The 13,474-nt window shown below is 43.1% G+C and overlaps 3 protein-coding genes across 3 annotated transcripts; 1 reads left to right on the top strand and 2 right to left on the bottom strand.

Moving 5' to 3' along the window:
* Positions 1–1,142: 1,142 nt before the first annotated feature.
* C8R40DRAFT_1118898 (thiolase-like protein) lies at positions 1,143–4,690 on the top strand. Its single transcript, XM_046228709.1, has 7 exons — positions 1,143–1,398; positions 1,451–1,606; positions 1,660–1,802; positions 1,860–2,202; positions 2,252–2,780; positions 2,835–3,922; positions 3,971–4,690. The coding sequence occupies exons 1-7, from the start codon at positions 1,210–1,212 to the stop codon at positions 4,613–4,615; spliced, it is 3,093 nt and encodes a 1,030-aa protein (XP_046083329.1). The 5' UTR covers positions 1,143–1,209; the 3' UTR covers positions 4,616–4,690.
* A 2,776-nt stretch (positions 4,691–7,466) lies between these two features.
* C8R40DRAFT_1053250 (uncharacterized protein) lies at positions 7,467–9,290 on the bottom strand (the record flags this gene model as incomplete). Its single annotated transcript, XM_046224832.1, has 6 exons — positions 7,467–7,926; positions 7,978–8,416; positions 8,466–8,556; positions 8,609–8,863; positions 8,919–8,954; positions 9,009–9,290. 6 exons carry the CDS (start codon positions 9,288–9,290, stop codon positions 7,467–7,469), a joined length of 1,563 nt encoding a protein of 520 aa, XP_046083328.1.
* Positions 9,291–10,870: 1,580 nt separating this feature from the next.
* C8R40DRAFT_1118890 (uncharacterized protein) lies at positions 10,871–13,170 on the bottom strand. The gene is made up of 14 exons (XM_046228708.1): positions 12,784–13,170; positions 12,716–12,731; positions 12,569–12,647; positions 12,477–12,490; positions 12,254–12,421; positions 12,019–12,194; positions 11,899–11,962; positions 11,775–11,834; positions 11,676–11,703; positions 11,589–11,621; positions 11,490–11,539; positions 11,312–11,432; positions 11,116–11,259; positions 10,871–11,035 (listed from the first exon to the last, which is right to left on the bottom strand). The coding sequence occupies exons 1-13, from the start codon at positions 12,854–12,856 to the stop codon at positions 11,116–11,118; spliced, it is 1,026 nt and encodes a 341-aa protein (XP_046083327.1). The 5' UTR covers positions 12,857–13,170; the 3' UTR covers positions 10,871–11,035.
* Positions 13,171–13,474: the final 304 nt, after the last annotated feature.

The following is a 13,474-nucleotide window of genomic DNA, read 5'->3' as shown; positions in this document are numbered from 1 at the left end:
GACAGGTTCTCATGGTAATCTCATTGTCATCATCGTTCAATTCACTGTAGTCCTCACACATGACACAGGCTCGCCTACCCATGACACCACTTGGATATTGAGGTAAGACAACCTACATCTGCAAAACCTGGATATTCGGCTAAGCACTGAGAGCAGATCCCAGTAGATCCCAGTGCTGAAAGCATTGAAAGCACATCTGCAAAACCTGTATTTTCAGCTAAGGGTCCAAACACAGTTGAGAGCATTTCCCAACAGTGAAAGCACTCAGAGCAGCCTGCTCTCAGCCTTTTGGTACTGGGATCTGCTGGGATCTGCTCTCAGCCCTTAGCTGAATATCCATGTTTTGCAGATGCAGTATGCTTTGAGTGCTTTCACTGCTGGGAAGTGCTCTCAACTGCTTTTGGACCCTTAGCCAAAAATACAGATCCCACAGATGTAGCCCACCTGGTGATGACAGTGAGCATTTTGTCATTATTATATGAAAACTCACAATTGAGATATCAAGTTGAATTTCTCAGGGTTCAAAGTTTCCCAATGCATTTCACCATAGGGGAAACTCTGAACCTGGCGATGTGAGGAGCAATATAATTGGCATACAACTATCAGAAGATCATGTGTACAGTCTTACATCTTTTTAGGTCACATAGAGCTGCGCGGAACTGGTGTTACGAAAAAAGCTCTGGGCCCTATCACATAGATGGAATTCGAAGTCAGAGATGGACAGGTGTTCACGGAGCAGAAGCACAACAAAGAGATTTCGATGCTTAGTGAATGAAGTTCAGCGGCCTGAAGGCCTAGGAATTCTCACACTCTCCATCTCAGACCGGCTCAAACATTGTTCACAGGAGTCAGATCAATCGGCCAAAGTTTACAGTAAGTCATCCAGTGTGAGACCTTGTATTCTCCATACAGCTGATGAGGTTGCTGGGAACGAGGTATATCCCGGGATATCTGTGTCTATATGTTTTTGATGAACCTTCATATCTGACTGATTGATTGATTGATTGACACATGACTCCATTCGAGATGAATACAGATGTATGCTTGAGAATCACCCCGATCCCATCTAGGGCATAACCGGGACACATCAATTTCCACAAACTGGCTGACCTTCAGTAGTACTCCGAAACCGGGAACTTGGAGACAAAATAGGTTCCATTCGTGGATGAATAGATAAAGTATAAAAGAATATCTGGAAGCACTGATTCCATGCTGCAGCTGCAGAACATCTGTACACCCCCACTGTTCTCTTCCTACATCCAGATTATAGCTGCTTATATGGCCTCCATTCATGGTAAAATTGCCATAGTCGGCATGGCTTGTCGTTTTCCGGGAGGCGCCCATAGTCCTGAAGAATTTTGGCAACTTCTTCTGAGTGGAAAAAACACTATGGAAGACGTATCTCGATCTTCTCATTCTGAATCATATATCTTGAACTTACAAATAATAGGTCCCGTCGTCACGGTTCAAAATCGAAGATTACTGGTCGGACCGACCTGGAGTACCCAATAAAATGGTAGCTCGAAAAGGGCATTTCCTCCAAGAAGGCACCTTGTTTGACGAAGCGTTCTTCAACTTATCTCCTCGTGAAGCCATGAACAGTGATGTTTGTGTAATAGTTGGATTAAATGTGCAAAGTACCCAGACTCTTTTTTGCAGCCTCAGCACCGAATTCTTCTTGAGACAGTCGTTGACGCCCTGGATGATGCAGGATACAAAGAATCCAGAGACGGGGGCGAACGTGGATGGAACAAATCGAAAATGGGGGTATTCATCGGCAGCGCCACTGATAGCTATCAGAAGTGAGTTTCATTCCCAGTTTCGGAGATCGGTACTCATCCCTGCCTCATCCTTTGCAGTAATCTTGCCAGCCAGCCGATTGATGCTTTTTTTTGTCCTGGAACCATTCGCGGGTTTGCTGGTGGTCGCATTAGCCACTACTTTGGCTGGCAGGGACCTTCTGTTGTCTATGACACTGCTTGTTCATCCTCACTGGTCGCAGTTCACTCTGCTTGTCAATCTCTCCTCCTACACGAGTCCGATGCTGCAGTAGCTGGAGCAGCTAACATGTTGACATCTCCAGAGATGTTTCTTGGTCTCAGTAAAGGATTTTTTATCTCTAACACAGGAGGTTGTAGGACTTTCGATGAAAGTGCAGATGGGTATTGTCGAGCAGAGGGTGTCGGGGTAGTAGTACTGAAGGTGACTGTCCATTGCATCTATAGACTTCCATCATCTCATTTTAAATCAGAGATTTGAGGACGCTTTACGTGACAATGACAAAATAGATGCAGTCATTGTTGCATCAGGAATTAATCAGTCGGGACCTTCGGAGTCATTGACTATGCCTCACTCAGCAACTCAGGCAATGTTGTTTACTTCCAATTGTGAACGTGCTGGTATATCGCCGCTAGCAGTTCGAGTTGTTGAAGCACATGGCACAGGAACTTTCGTCGGTGATTATGCCGAAATGGAAGCTATCAAAGCAACTTACTGTCAAGGTAGAAAATCTCAATCAGATTCACAGCTTTTCGTCGGATCTCTCAAACCAAATGTTGGCCATTCAGAAAGCGCAGCAGGAATGGCTAGTTTGATTAAGAGTGTTCTCATGATGAAGTATAGGCAGGTTGTACCCCATATTGGTATCACCACTCGCCTGAGCCCTCGTCTTGGTGATCTGGAGATATCAGGAATAATGATTCCTACTTCTCTCCTGCCTTTAAAACCAGTTGCAGGCGAAAAGCACATCTTCACAGCAGTTCACAACTTCGGAGCTCATGGTTTGTGAATCTTCTTGATTTTGTTACATCGTTTTTATGACAACAAACCCACAGGTGGAAATTCTGGCATCATCCTTCAAGAAATGCTTCCACCAATGGATTCTATAGACCAGTCAACCAGTGATCCTCGCTCCTCCCATATCATTGTACTATCAGCCAAGCCACATACACCATTTACAATAGTCATTGGTCAACTTCTCCAATATATTGAAACTGCTGGTCCAATCTCTCTATCATCATTGAGTTATACCACCACTGCTCGTAGACAAGACTATACATCTCGTATCGCATTCAGTGTGACGAGTATCAAAGACCTGAAAGGTCAACTCCAAACTTATCCCTCTCCAATAATTCTCCCCCGTAGAAATTCTGCTCCAAAAGTCGGATTTGTAATTGGGGGAAATGGGTCCCAATTCCAAGGAATGGGGAAAGATCTTTACAACACTTCGCCCGTATTCAAGTCTTACATAGATGCGTGTGACATTGCTGCTATGGAGGCTGGTGTCGGGGGCCTCACTGGGCTGATAAATGGTTGCATAGATCCCCTGCTGAACAACTCCATCTCAAAGTTAGCCGGTGCCATCGGAATTTTTTCGGTAGGATATGCCGTAGGTATGATGTGGAGACATTGGGGTCTCGAGCCTAGTTTACTCCTTGGGCACAGCCTAGGCGAGTACGTGGCTCTGGCCTTATCTGGCTGTATTTCACTTGCCGATTCTATGAAGGTCCTTGTTGCAAAAGTACATGCCGCGGAGACTTCCACTCATTCGGAGGATGGTGGTATGCTCGCTGTTGGAATTTCTGCCAATGATGCCAGAGAAATGATTGCCCTCAGCGGTTGCAGCGGCATTGACATTGCTTGCATTAACGGGACTTTTCAGACAGTTGTGGCAGGTACCAGTTCAGAACTCCAGAGGCTGCAAGATTTCATCAGAGCCTTACCCGCCCCGCCCTTGGTGAACAGGCTTCCTGGATCTATTGCCTGGCATTCAGCGCATCTGATTGAATCAGCAAATGCCTTACAAAAAGTGACAAATTTAATTCCATTCAGGGAAGCAGAAGTGCCTATCCTTCTAAACGTGAATGGTACCTTGCTTGAAAAAGGGGCCACTCTATCTTCTAGGTATCTTTCCCAACAGATGGTTAGTACTGTACGATTTGATCTGTGTGTAACCCATCCTCTTGCACAGAACATAGATATTTGGATAGAGTTGAGTGCCAAGGCTATCCTCCTTCCATTTTTGCGACCATTTGTCCCAACAAAGACCATGTTACTTCCAACTCTTGGTGGACCAACATCTAATTGTTGGAACTCCATCACCAAGTCTCTTGCACGGCTATATGAAGCTCACATTCCCATAAAGTGGGCAAATTACCATGACTCATATCCGGTTCAATTGGTATCTCTACCATCTTATCCTTTCACCCGCAAGGAGCATTGGATTGTGTACTCAGATCGATTATCTCCGCATACCCGCTCAGAAAATATAGCAAGTAGCCAGAAACAGCTAACACCACATTCCTCCCCGACTTACCTGGAACCAGATTTACCGATTGCGCAGCACCAAACTGTCATGTCTGCAATCAATCCTCCGGACGTTTTGTCTGTCACACAGATCCTCTCACAGGAGTTAAATGTGCCTGAGTACAGCATCAAGGTGGATGACCTGATTGAGGATGTAGGGGTCGACTCAATTATGTGGCTTCTGTTGCGTGATGGAATATATTCCCAACGACATTGCACTTGTCCATGGCCTGAGTGGAGGAAGGGGAGGACTGTTCAAGAACTGTGTAACCTGACAGAAATGCATTTTCAAGGGGCATGCAAATCATAGGTATCTTGATTGTTTGTTCTATGAACCTTTGCTATATATGATGTCAATGTATTTCATTGAAATTTTCAACCAGAGATTGGATAACAGTAATGTAATGACATGTAGGTAAAATAAAATATTCTAGCCTATTGTTTGATTCAACAGTCTAAGTGGAGAGACCTCTTTGCGCACAACTGTGCAGTGGTCCTCAATCGTGTAGTAGATCACACGTTGTGGCATACTGAGGTGAGCCAAATAGTATATTTCGCATATATATCTCCCGTGCTAATGCACAGTCCCTTAACTTACTCTAACAGATGGCAAGTAATCCGTAAGGACAAATCTTCCATAGATTGCAGCCATGTAATCTACATTGAGCAACATGCAATGTAAAATTTCTAGCCCCTGTTCAATCAACATGAAGTGAGGGCAGCATGTCATGGAGTGGATCATATAGTGCTGAAGAGTATACCAGACAGATCTGGTATTGTGGTTTTTTGGTTCAATTGTAGCATGTCTTAATATTTCCACTCAATGCAGGGCTTTACAACATCATTGAGTAGTAGCTTGTAGATCCTTGCAATTGTATTGAACTAGATGACCAGGTTCAATGGCTTCTTGATGGTCTCTATGATCAACTTCACAGATTACGAGGCTGTATTTTATGGAAGTATTGTCCTTATATACACCACTTCATACAATTTTAATTTCCTTTTATGGTTGTAGTTTCTCCTTATTTGGCCAAATGTAACACTGAGTTGAATTGTATTGATTTCTTGTAACCAGCACGGGATATCATGGGACTGTAACTCTGTCACAATTATTTTTTTCTCATCTCAGTGACTCACTCAGTTGTTACTCCATAGATACTGTAGTTCTTGTAAATTTGCTTTTATTTTGTTCTTAAAAAACATTCAATGTTGGCACCTGAAAGGTGCCCCGTTTTATTTGATTCCATAATATTTAATAATCCCCAAGAAAGGAGCCGAGTTTTTGCCATGCATTTCCAACAATTGTACAAATTATGGAGATAAGTTTAGTAACAATGCAGCAACAATTTAAGTAAGTATAATGACACATCCAGTTGCAGCATATGTATACATTTACAATGCAGAGGCATGCAGCTACAATGTCTACAGACAAGTGTGTGCTGAGCAATGGTGAATGTACAAGCCTCCAAGAATATCACCCAGTACATTTACTGTATGCTAGGCCATTTTCATGCAGGTGCTATACACATAATTCATTCCATGGGTAGGGGTATCATATATTGATCAGGAGACTCTGTTCCTGACTTGTGTACTTCACTAAGGACTAATATCTGAACTTAACATGTAGTAAAAAAGCATATAACAATTCAACAGATATTGAGATTTGAGCTTAAAATCAAACAGGCAGTGTTATGAAGAGGCAAAGATGGAGTGACTAAGTAGAGTAGTGAGACAGAGCAACTAAGCAAAATGACAAGGCAGAGTGACTAAGTGGAGTGTAGGCAAGCTAAGGACAGAGTTATATTGAGTATCATAGTATAATAGTGATAATAAGTAAGCACATACCTGGTCCCAAGACAATGACAGAGAGGTCAGGATAAGGGACCAGGCTGTGGGGGGTTGGCTATGTACACAATCTGGTCTTTGAGAAACAATGATTGCATGTGTCCTGCATCTAACTTCTGCAGTCAACTTTTACTAACAACCGGAACAATAGAATCCCATTAAATGTGATTGGCTATCCAGGTGCATAGCAGTAATGGCAATGACTAGATCGAATATTTCACAAATATTAATTACTCACATCTGAAGATTACAAACCAGAGATTACAAACCAGATAAGGTTTAAAAACTGCTTGCTTATTCATGTCTTTGCTCTCATTTCTTGAATCATTGTTAGTAAGACACCAGAATAGATGGTCTATTTAGTGATTTGGTGATAAACATACTTAACTATTAGAAAAAAATTCAGGACAAGGAAATCAAATTAGACCCATGGAGCTTCATTTGTCTGAAGCTCAGCTTGAAGAGCAATATGACTATTTAGGCACAATATTTCATTTTACAGATAGCACGGAACTGCAGGAGATTGTTCGGAACTGCATGGAACTGTGCGGCCCTGCGTGGGACTGGTGCTGCAGGGGTTATGGCAGAAGTTCTGTGCCCCGTATATTCAGCCTCATAACTTACCTAGCTTGTCAAAAATTGAACACAGCAACATTCTGTTGTTGCATCTTCTGGTTCCTGTATATATGAATCAGAGTTCTATATTTCATAGGCATTATCACCCAGTTCCCAAACTTGCTAGAGGCTGAAGGTTTTCTTCTCTCAAAATGAATCCAGATATGCTGGGTGTAGAATGGCCAAAAAGACTCTAATTTGACATTTATCACATTTGCTGATCACCTCTCGATGGTGCTACAGTATGCCCCAAAGTCACTTTCATAAGGTCTTAGTGGAGTTTGAAATCAAAGACCTACAAGGCCCTTCCTCTCTGAGGCGGAGATCCAAAAGTCACCCTTATCTATCGTCCACATGCAGTAGTGTGAACCGCGTGATATTTCGCTCCGAATGTTACAGCCAGCATATGCATACGTAGCAGCCATAGTTCCAGGTCAAGCATTGTCATTGGCGGTTTTCAAGCTTTGCAAACAAAATGGAAACAGTGGCTTGACCTTAAACTGGCTCATTGAAGAATAATGAGAACAATTTTCTCATTCCTCAATCATGGCAGCACCAAAAATCTCCATCTTGGATGATAGACAGTAAAATGAGTGCATTTCAAAGAATTTGAGTACAGATAAATTCCTCAAGTCCTTCAATGCATGAAAATTGCGCTGTAAATCCTGGATGTTCCACATGTTACACGACAAAGAGGTTTATCAGGCATTGATAGCCACAGGCTTCAGTTTGGTGGCAGTACTACCATTCACTGAAAGCCTCATTTTCTCTTGTGCTGCTTCCAATATGTGCATGACCCCGTCATGACCCATAATGTGAGGCACATACTGGGAGAACGTCTTCAGTCGGGCCCGAGCATCCCTATCTAAGTCATCCACGTTTCCATGAAGTCCATCGTCCTCGTGCTCTATAACCTTTGCTCCAGGAGAAGGATGGGAGAACAGTCGGAAGACGAAATCCATCGTGTTTCGGACCTCTTTCTCACTCATTTCCACGGTGCCTGTACTCGAATTGTCAACACCAATATCTGCTGTTCCCTGGATGACAGGTCGGATGATATCGAAGGCCCTATCAAAGGTCTTCTCGTTGAGGTCATTCAAGACGTCAGCCTTGAGGCCGCCTCGCATCTGCTTGTAACCAGCCATAACAACCATGAAAAATCTTCAATGACATCATTCAGAACAACACTTCGTTGATTAAAGGAAAGCGAACCTGGTATATGCTACCTTAAGCTCAGCGGTGTGGAAGGCGGCCGCAGACTCCTCATCGGCTTTCCCGTCAATCACAGCTATAATACTAATTGCAGCAGCGAGACTGCCGACAAAGGCAAGGTGAACGCCTGAAGAGAAAAAGGGGTCGATGAAGGCTGCTGAATCGCCGACCACTCTGTAATTAATGCGGCCAATGTCTTCGGCAGTATAGCTGTAGTCGCTCGCCATGTAAACGGGACCACCTTTGCCCTCTTTGTTGGGCACCATCGTTCCTTCACCTCTATATTGTGGAGCGTCGGTGAGAAGATCAAACTGTGACATGTAGAACTCCTCTAGAGTCTTGCCGGCTTTCTTTTCCTTGATGTATTCTTCGTGTATAACAAAGCCTATCGATATAGTATTGTCGTTTATAGGGATATACCAACACCAGCCGGTGTTATCTATCAGAAATCAGGTTGTAGGCCTGCTCTTGAAGGACAACATACGTACCATGCAGAGCTTCAATGAAAGGTGCTCCCAGTCGCTCAGTTCCTTCGCCGTACATTTTACTACCCTTCCAATACGCCCAGATAGCGGAATTCTGCAAAACACAAAATCAGTATTGCATAAAATTTGAAGCCATTCGAATTTACCTTCAAACTCTTCGTGAATTCCCGATCCTTGTGGTATTTGGTTGAAAGAAATCCTTGACGGCCTGCAGCGTCGATAAGGTAGTCGAACTCGATTATTCCCTTAGCCCCGTTGACCTTGGATTCCCATGTGGCTGAGATAGGACGAGTAGCATCTTGCTCCGAAAAATACAGCTGCGTGACTTTGTGTTCATCAAAGATTTTGGCCCCCTGCTCGCCTGCATGACGGAACAGAAGGTCGTCGTATTCGGCACGATTCTGATGAAGGATTCATTTTATGAACAGCAATGTAAAAATGAATTGAAACACTGACAACATTGAGGGCATGATTCCCAGTATTGTGGTCAACCTAACATTAGCAACAGTAAGAAAACTATTTCCAATAGTAAGGTAATGGACACACAAAATTTGTATAGGCTGCCGGGAAGTCCTTACGGAGTTTGAACGCACCACCGGGTTTTCGTATGAACCCGTGAGTAAGGACCTTCTCACGAGCACCGATATACTCGAGGAAATAGTTTGTAGAGGCTAGTAAGGATTCGCCGATGTGGTAACGGGGGAATTTAGCGGCTTCGAGGACGACGACGTCAATTTGGCGGCGGGAAAGAACACTAGCAGCATAGGAACCCGCAGGTCCGCCACCGATAACGAGGACAGTAGTCTTGGTAGGAATAGTAGAAGACATAATCCTCGAAGCAAAAAGTAGTTGAGCAGTTGGTGGCTTTAAAGGATAACTATGAATTGTGGGATCTCGAATCCCAGAACCATCAACAAACAATGGCATCAAATCAAGATTGCGGTAAGAAATCATAAAGATTGCATATGACTTATTGCCGAACCTCTTTACGGCTCCTCACCGGAAATTTTGGTACCAATAGAGACATACATCGATCACAGTGGCCGAGTTCAGATAGATCTACAACATCAACACCAACATCTTCCATGTCATATTAGTGTCTAAAATATCCAACTAGGCTCCACTGTCGTGGACCACACCTTGCTTGGTACATTGTAGATTTAAACCGCGACGCACACAGGGCACGCTGCGAGTGGGTACAGGGCCTCACACGCCAGAAGAATGCTGTGGAAGATTCAGAACACAAAGTGTGCCTGCATCCCAAATATGTCCAATTTCAGGGTAGAAATAGACTTTGCAAGGAAGATGACTTTCATCTGCAAAACCTGTTTCTTGGCTTTCTCTGAGAGCAGCTGAGAGTGCTTCCGAGCAGCCAAAGCACCCAGAGCAAGTTGAAATTTTTGCTCTCGGTGCTTTGCGCGCTGGAGAGCACTCTCCAGCCGGTACCCTTGCTCTGGTGAACATATAGGTTTTGCAGCGGCCTTTGCTCTGCTTATTGTTTTCTGAAAAAGATCAATTCAGAATATAATTACTTCATTACTGATGATTAACCAGTTTATTCTTGAAGCCTCTTGATCAGATGAAAACTAAGATAACTAGAGAAGATGGAAATCATTTGACAAGAGCTAAATATTAACTGAGAGAAATCAGTTCAACCTCATGTTGGGTTTTCATTCCTGATACTGTCACTATTCACGTCCTGATATGTGAAAGTCCTCGGCTTGCTGTGCACAGCAACACACTCATGCAGTGAGAAATGAAAGAGCGCCAATCGTTTCCACAAGTCCTCAGCGGATCAGAATATCTGACCAATTATATGTCGAGGATATATGACCTTTGTTATAGATGTGATATAACCCATGCTATGCAATGCAGCTGCACTGCAATGGGATACTTTTACACATAAAAGATGGTGGAACAGATGTTCCAACAGATGAACAGATGGGGAAGGACCGAACAGATGTTCCATCAGATGGATAAAGGGCAACAGATGCAACAGATGGACACGATCGATGGAACAAGTAACAGATAGACAGATGTGAGCTTGACAGAAAAGATGGACTTGATGGTAGAGCTCAAAAGTTCATCACAATTTAGTTTTTCTTGTTGCATTGTTGATGAACTGTGAACTGAACTTACCTAAAGACTTCTAAATCTTCAAAAAAAGTGCGAATGTGAGGTTTTGTCTGTTTTGGTCAAGACTATTGTTCCATGTGTTCTACCTGTTCCGTTTAAGGCTGATGTTTGAGTTACTAGAAATAAGTTCATCATCTGGTAAATAATGTTTGAGTTTGCGATGTGCTACAGATATTTACATGCAATATAGATAGGTATAACCTACTTAGTGCCATAATTATAACGGATATTGGCTCATGGGTTCCGAAGAAGCTGCAAGTGAAATCGAATAATGCTTGCATTGAAGATTCAAAGACTACATTGTCAGCTGTGCTTGTGTGAACCTGCAACAGAGCCTTTGAGCGCTGTTTCAGTGCAGACATTGCTCCAGTACATGTAATATACTAGTTGCTCATATAAGATAACTTCGAGAAGCCTCGATAAGCTTATCTGGTGAACTATTGTAATGAACCAGTGGAATATTCAAATCAAATTTCAGAAAAAATACATAATAGCTCATTCAAATTTAAGTACATACTCAGACATCACCCACTTGAGGAGCCTTGCTAATGCCATTTTCGTCTTGTTCTTCCGAGTAATCCCTGAAGTTGTAAGAATAACCTGACTGTATGACTTCTGTAGATTTATGAACTTGGATTTGGGGCCCCTGAGTTGTTGGTATCTGTTTGAGAGGTTCAATTGTTTGTCTCACCCCAAGAACATGTAATACTCACTTCAAAAGTTGACAAAGGAATTGACATAGTGCTATTTTGAGCTTTGTCCTGCCTTGACCTCGATGGTACCTTGGTGCTTGTTCCTCTGAGTGCAGCGCGTAACCTTTTGCGAGAGTTCAGTCTGGAAGCCGGGATCATCAGTCATTAATCTGTGTCGACCACAAAGAAGAATTCTGACGTGGCAAGAAGTGCATTGGTGTACATGCGTCCCAGGGAAAAATGCATAGCCTAGGTGGTAGTGAGCTTAAGCCCTCATCAAGTGGATGGATACACATACAATAAATATAAAGCCATTGGGGGATGCAAAGTACTATATTCCGTTCAACGTCAAGATACATCAGAGTTAGGTCGGTGGATAACGAACCGCGATGAGCGTAAATATTCCCAACAAGCTAAAATACATGTTAGTTAGCAGGAGGTGTGCAACATGCAACATTCTCAGCATTTATAGAGTGAGACATACCTTGTTACAAGGCCCGTTGTGATTGTATACTTGACAATGGAAGTAACAAGCGAGTCAGTCCTATAGAGTTGTACCATTATTAAGGCCATGAGATTGAAAGGCGCCACATATCGACAAAACTCACTTCTCGAAACCACTCCTGTTGCGTCGGATATAATAGCATAGCAGTGACGCCAATACAACATCGGCTCCAATGAGAAGGATGAGTAACCTGTATGTATGAGATGATTGGAAAACACCTTACCTATTGCACCAGAAGTAAATACAGCAATAATTTCCCCCTTCCTTCTCCCGAATTCAAGAACGGAGCGATTCTGGGTTATCTGTACTGTGACCACAATATCGAGTGCAAGTGTAGTGACACACAGTGTTGTCAAGAATCCGATGAGAGGAATGTTTTTCTTACTGAATATCCATATTCTAAACAGCAAAATGATTAGTTGATTGCTTTGAGTGGTAATTCATATATGGCTACCAACCTATTCAAGAAGAAAACCTGGCATACAAAGCTAGACAGCCCAATCAATGTGAGGTTCAGGTCGAGCTCCCAGGTTGAGATCATTAACGCAGGAAAAGAGCCCCAATTGTTGACCAAGTAGTGATATACCGATTGTGCAATGAGGACCAGATGAAAAGTATCGAGACACCTGTTGTCAGTCAGCGAGTGACCAAAATCTAGATGAGAGGACCCCCATGACATACCAAGCTGTAGCAACCTAGATGCTCAATTTGAGTCAGAAGGAGGGATGGAATTTTTCTTATTATGAGCACTGGGGGAAATATGTGTTACTCACGATCAGCTTTGTCGATATGGGGTCCTGGGGATAAGAACCATAATAGATGATTGCTTGCAGTGTTAGAAGACCCTGCAAGCTGGTTGAAATTGGGTCCTCCAATATCAACAAAATTTCCTTAAGATGAACTATGATGAACAATCTTACAATGTAGCAAAGAGCACTGAAAATGTGTTAGCAAAATACTCAAGCGGTAGAAAGCTGTGGTCACTCACCCCCAATCAGCATAGCTCCATATGTACTATTGAGGTCTGGGACTGGCAATGGAGTACAAGCTGGATCAGACATTGTAGTGTCCAGGTCCTGATTCTTGGAGGAAAGTGTGAAGTTATTGAGGGGAGAACGAAACCTTCAACAATTACAGAGATGTTATGTAGAACAGAGCTTTAAATGTGGTAGAGTTTTGACTGCGACAAAATGTATCAGGGATTGCCATCAAGTTCTGTAGATACAATGCTGCATTGGTACATTTGACTGCCACAAGAAACGGAACAGACGGAATAGTTTGATGTTCCTTGAGTGTGGGAAGACCGGGAACGGATCACACGAGGTTTTTCATGGCGGTACTAAGGTGGTGTTCGGCAGATGATGCGCTGCTAAACTGTTCCCTTGTGGGACCCTGGTGGGACCCTATAGTCTGATTCAAGTAGGGTTCGAGCTGGTTTGAGGGTTGGGTAGAAGCGCAAGTGGCAAGCCTGAACAAGACTAAATTTCACCTGTCAAACCCAATTAGCACATTATATCAAAGGACTTACAGTTGACTCATTCTATCACGTATGATGCTTCAATGGGAAGAATCTACCTATGAATGAACATGCATATGTATGGGCAAAAACTCAGCAGCTAAAAACATGAAATTCTGAACTGCACTGTGGGAGGTCATCCCAGTCATGGGGCACCTTTCAG

This window comes from Lentinula edodes (genome assembly GCF_021015755.1).
Source record: "Lentinula edodes strain Le(Bin) 0899 ss11 chromosome Unknown C8R40scaffold_33, whole genome shotgun sequence".
NCBI lineage: Eukaryota > Fungi > Basidiomycota > Agaricomycetes > Agaricales > Omphalotaceae > Lentinula > Lentinula edodes.
This window is presented reverse-complemented; position numbering and strand designations above follow the sequence as displayed.

Excerpts from the sequence above, each read along its gene's own strand:
- C8R40DRAFT_1118890 (XM_046228708.1), bottom strand. The coding sequence starts at position 12,856 with ATGTCTGATCCAGCTTGTACTCCATTGCCAGTCCCAGACCTCAATAGT. Across the intron at positions 11,433-11,489 it reads ACCAATGCACTTCTTGCCAC|ACTGAACTCTCGCAAAAGGT; the intron begins GTCAGAATTCTT and ends CCCGGCTTCCAG. Across the intron at positions 11,260-11,311 it reads TTCCTTTGTCAACTTTTGAA|ATACCAACAACTCAGGGGCC; the intron begins GTGAGTATTACA and ends CCTCTCAAACAG.
- C8R40DRAFT_1118898 (XM_046228709.1), top strand. The coding sequence starts at position 1,210 with ATGCTGCAGCTGCAGAACATCTGTACACCCCCACTGTTCTCTTCCTAC. Across the intron at positions 1,399-1,450 it reads GAAAAAACACTATGGAAGAC|GTCCCGTCGTCACGGTTCAA; the intron begins GTATCTCGATCT and ends TACAAATAATAG. Across the intron at positions 1,803-1,859 it reads GCCACTGATAGCTATCAGAA|TAATCTTGCCAGCCAGCCGA; the intron begins GTGAGTTTCATT and ends CATCCTTTGCAG.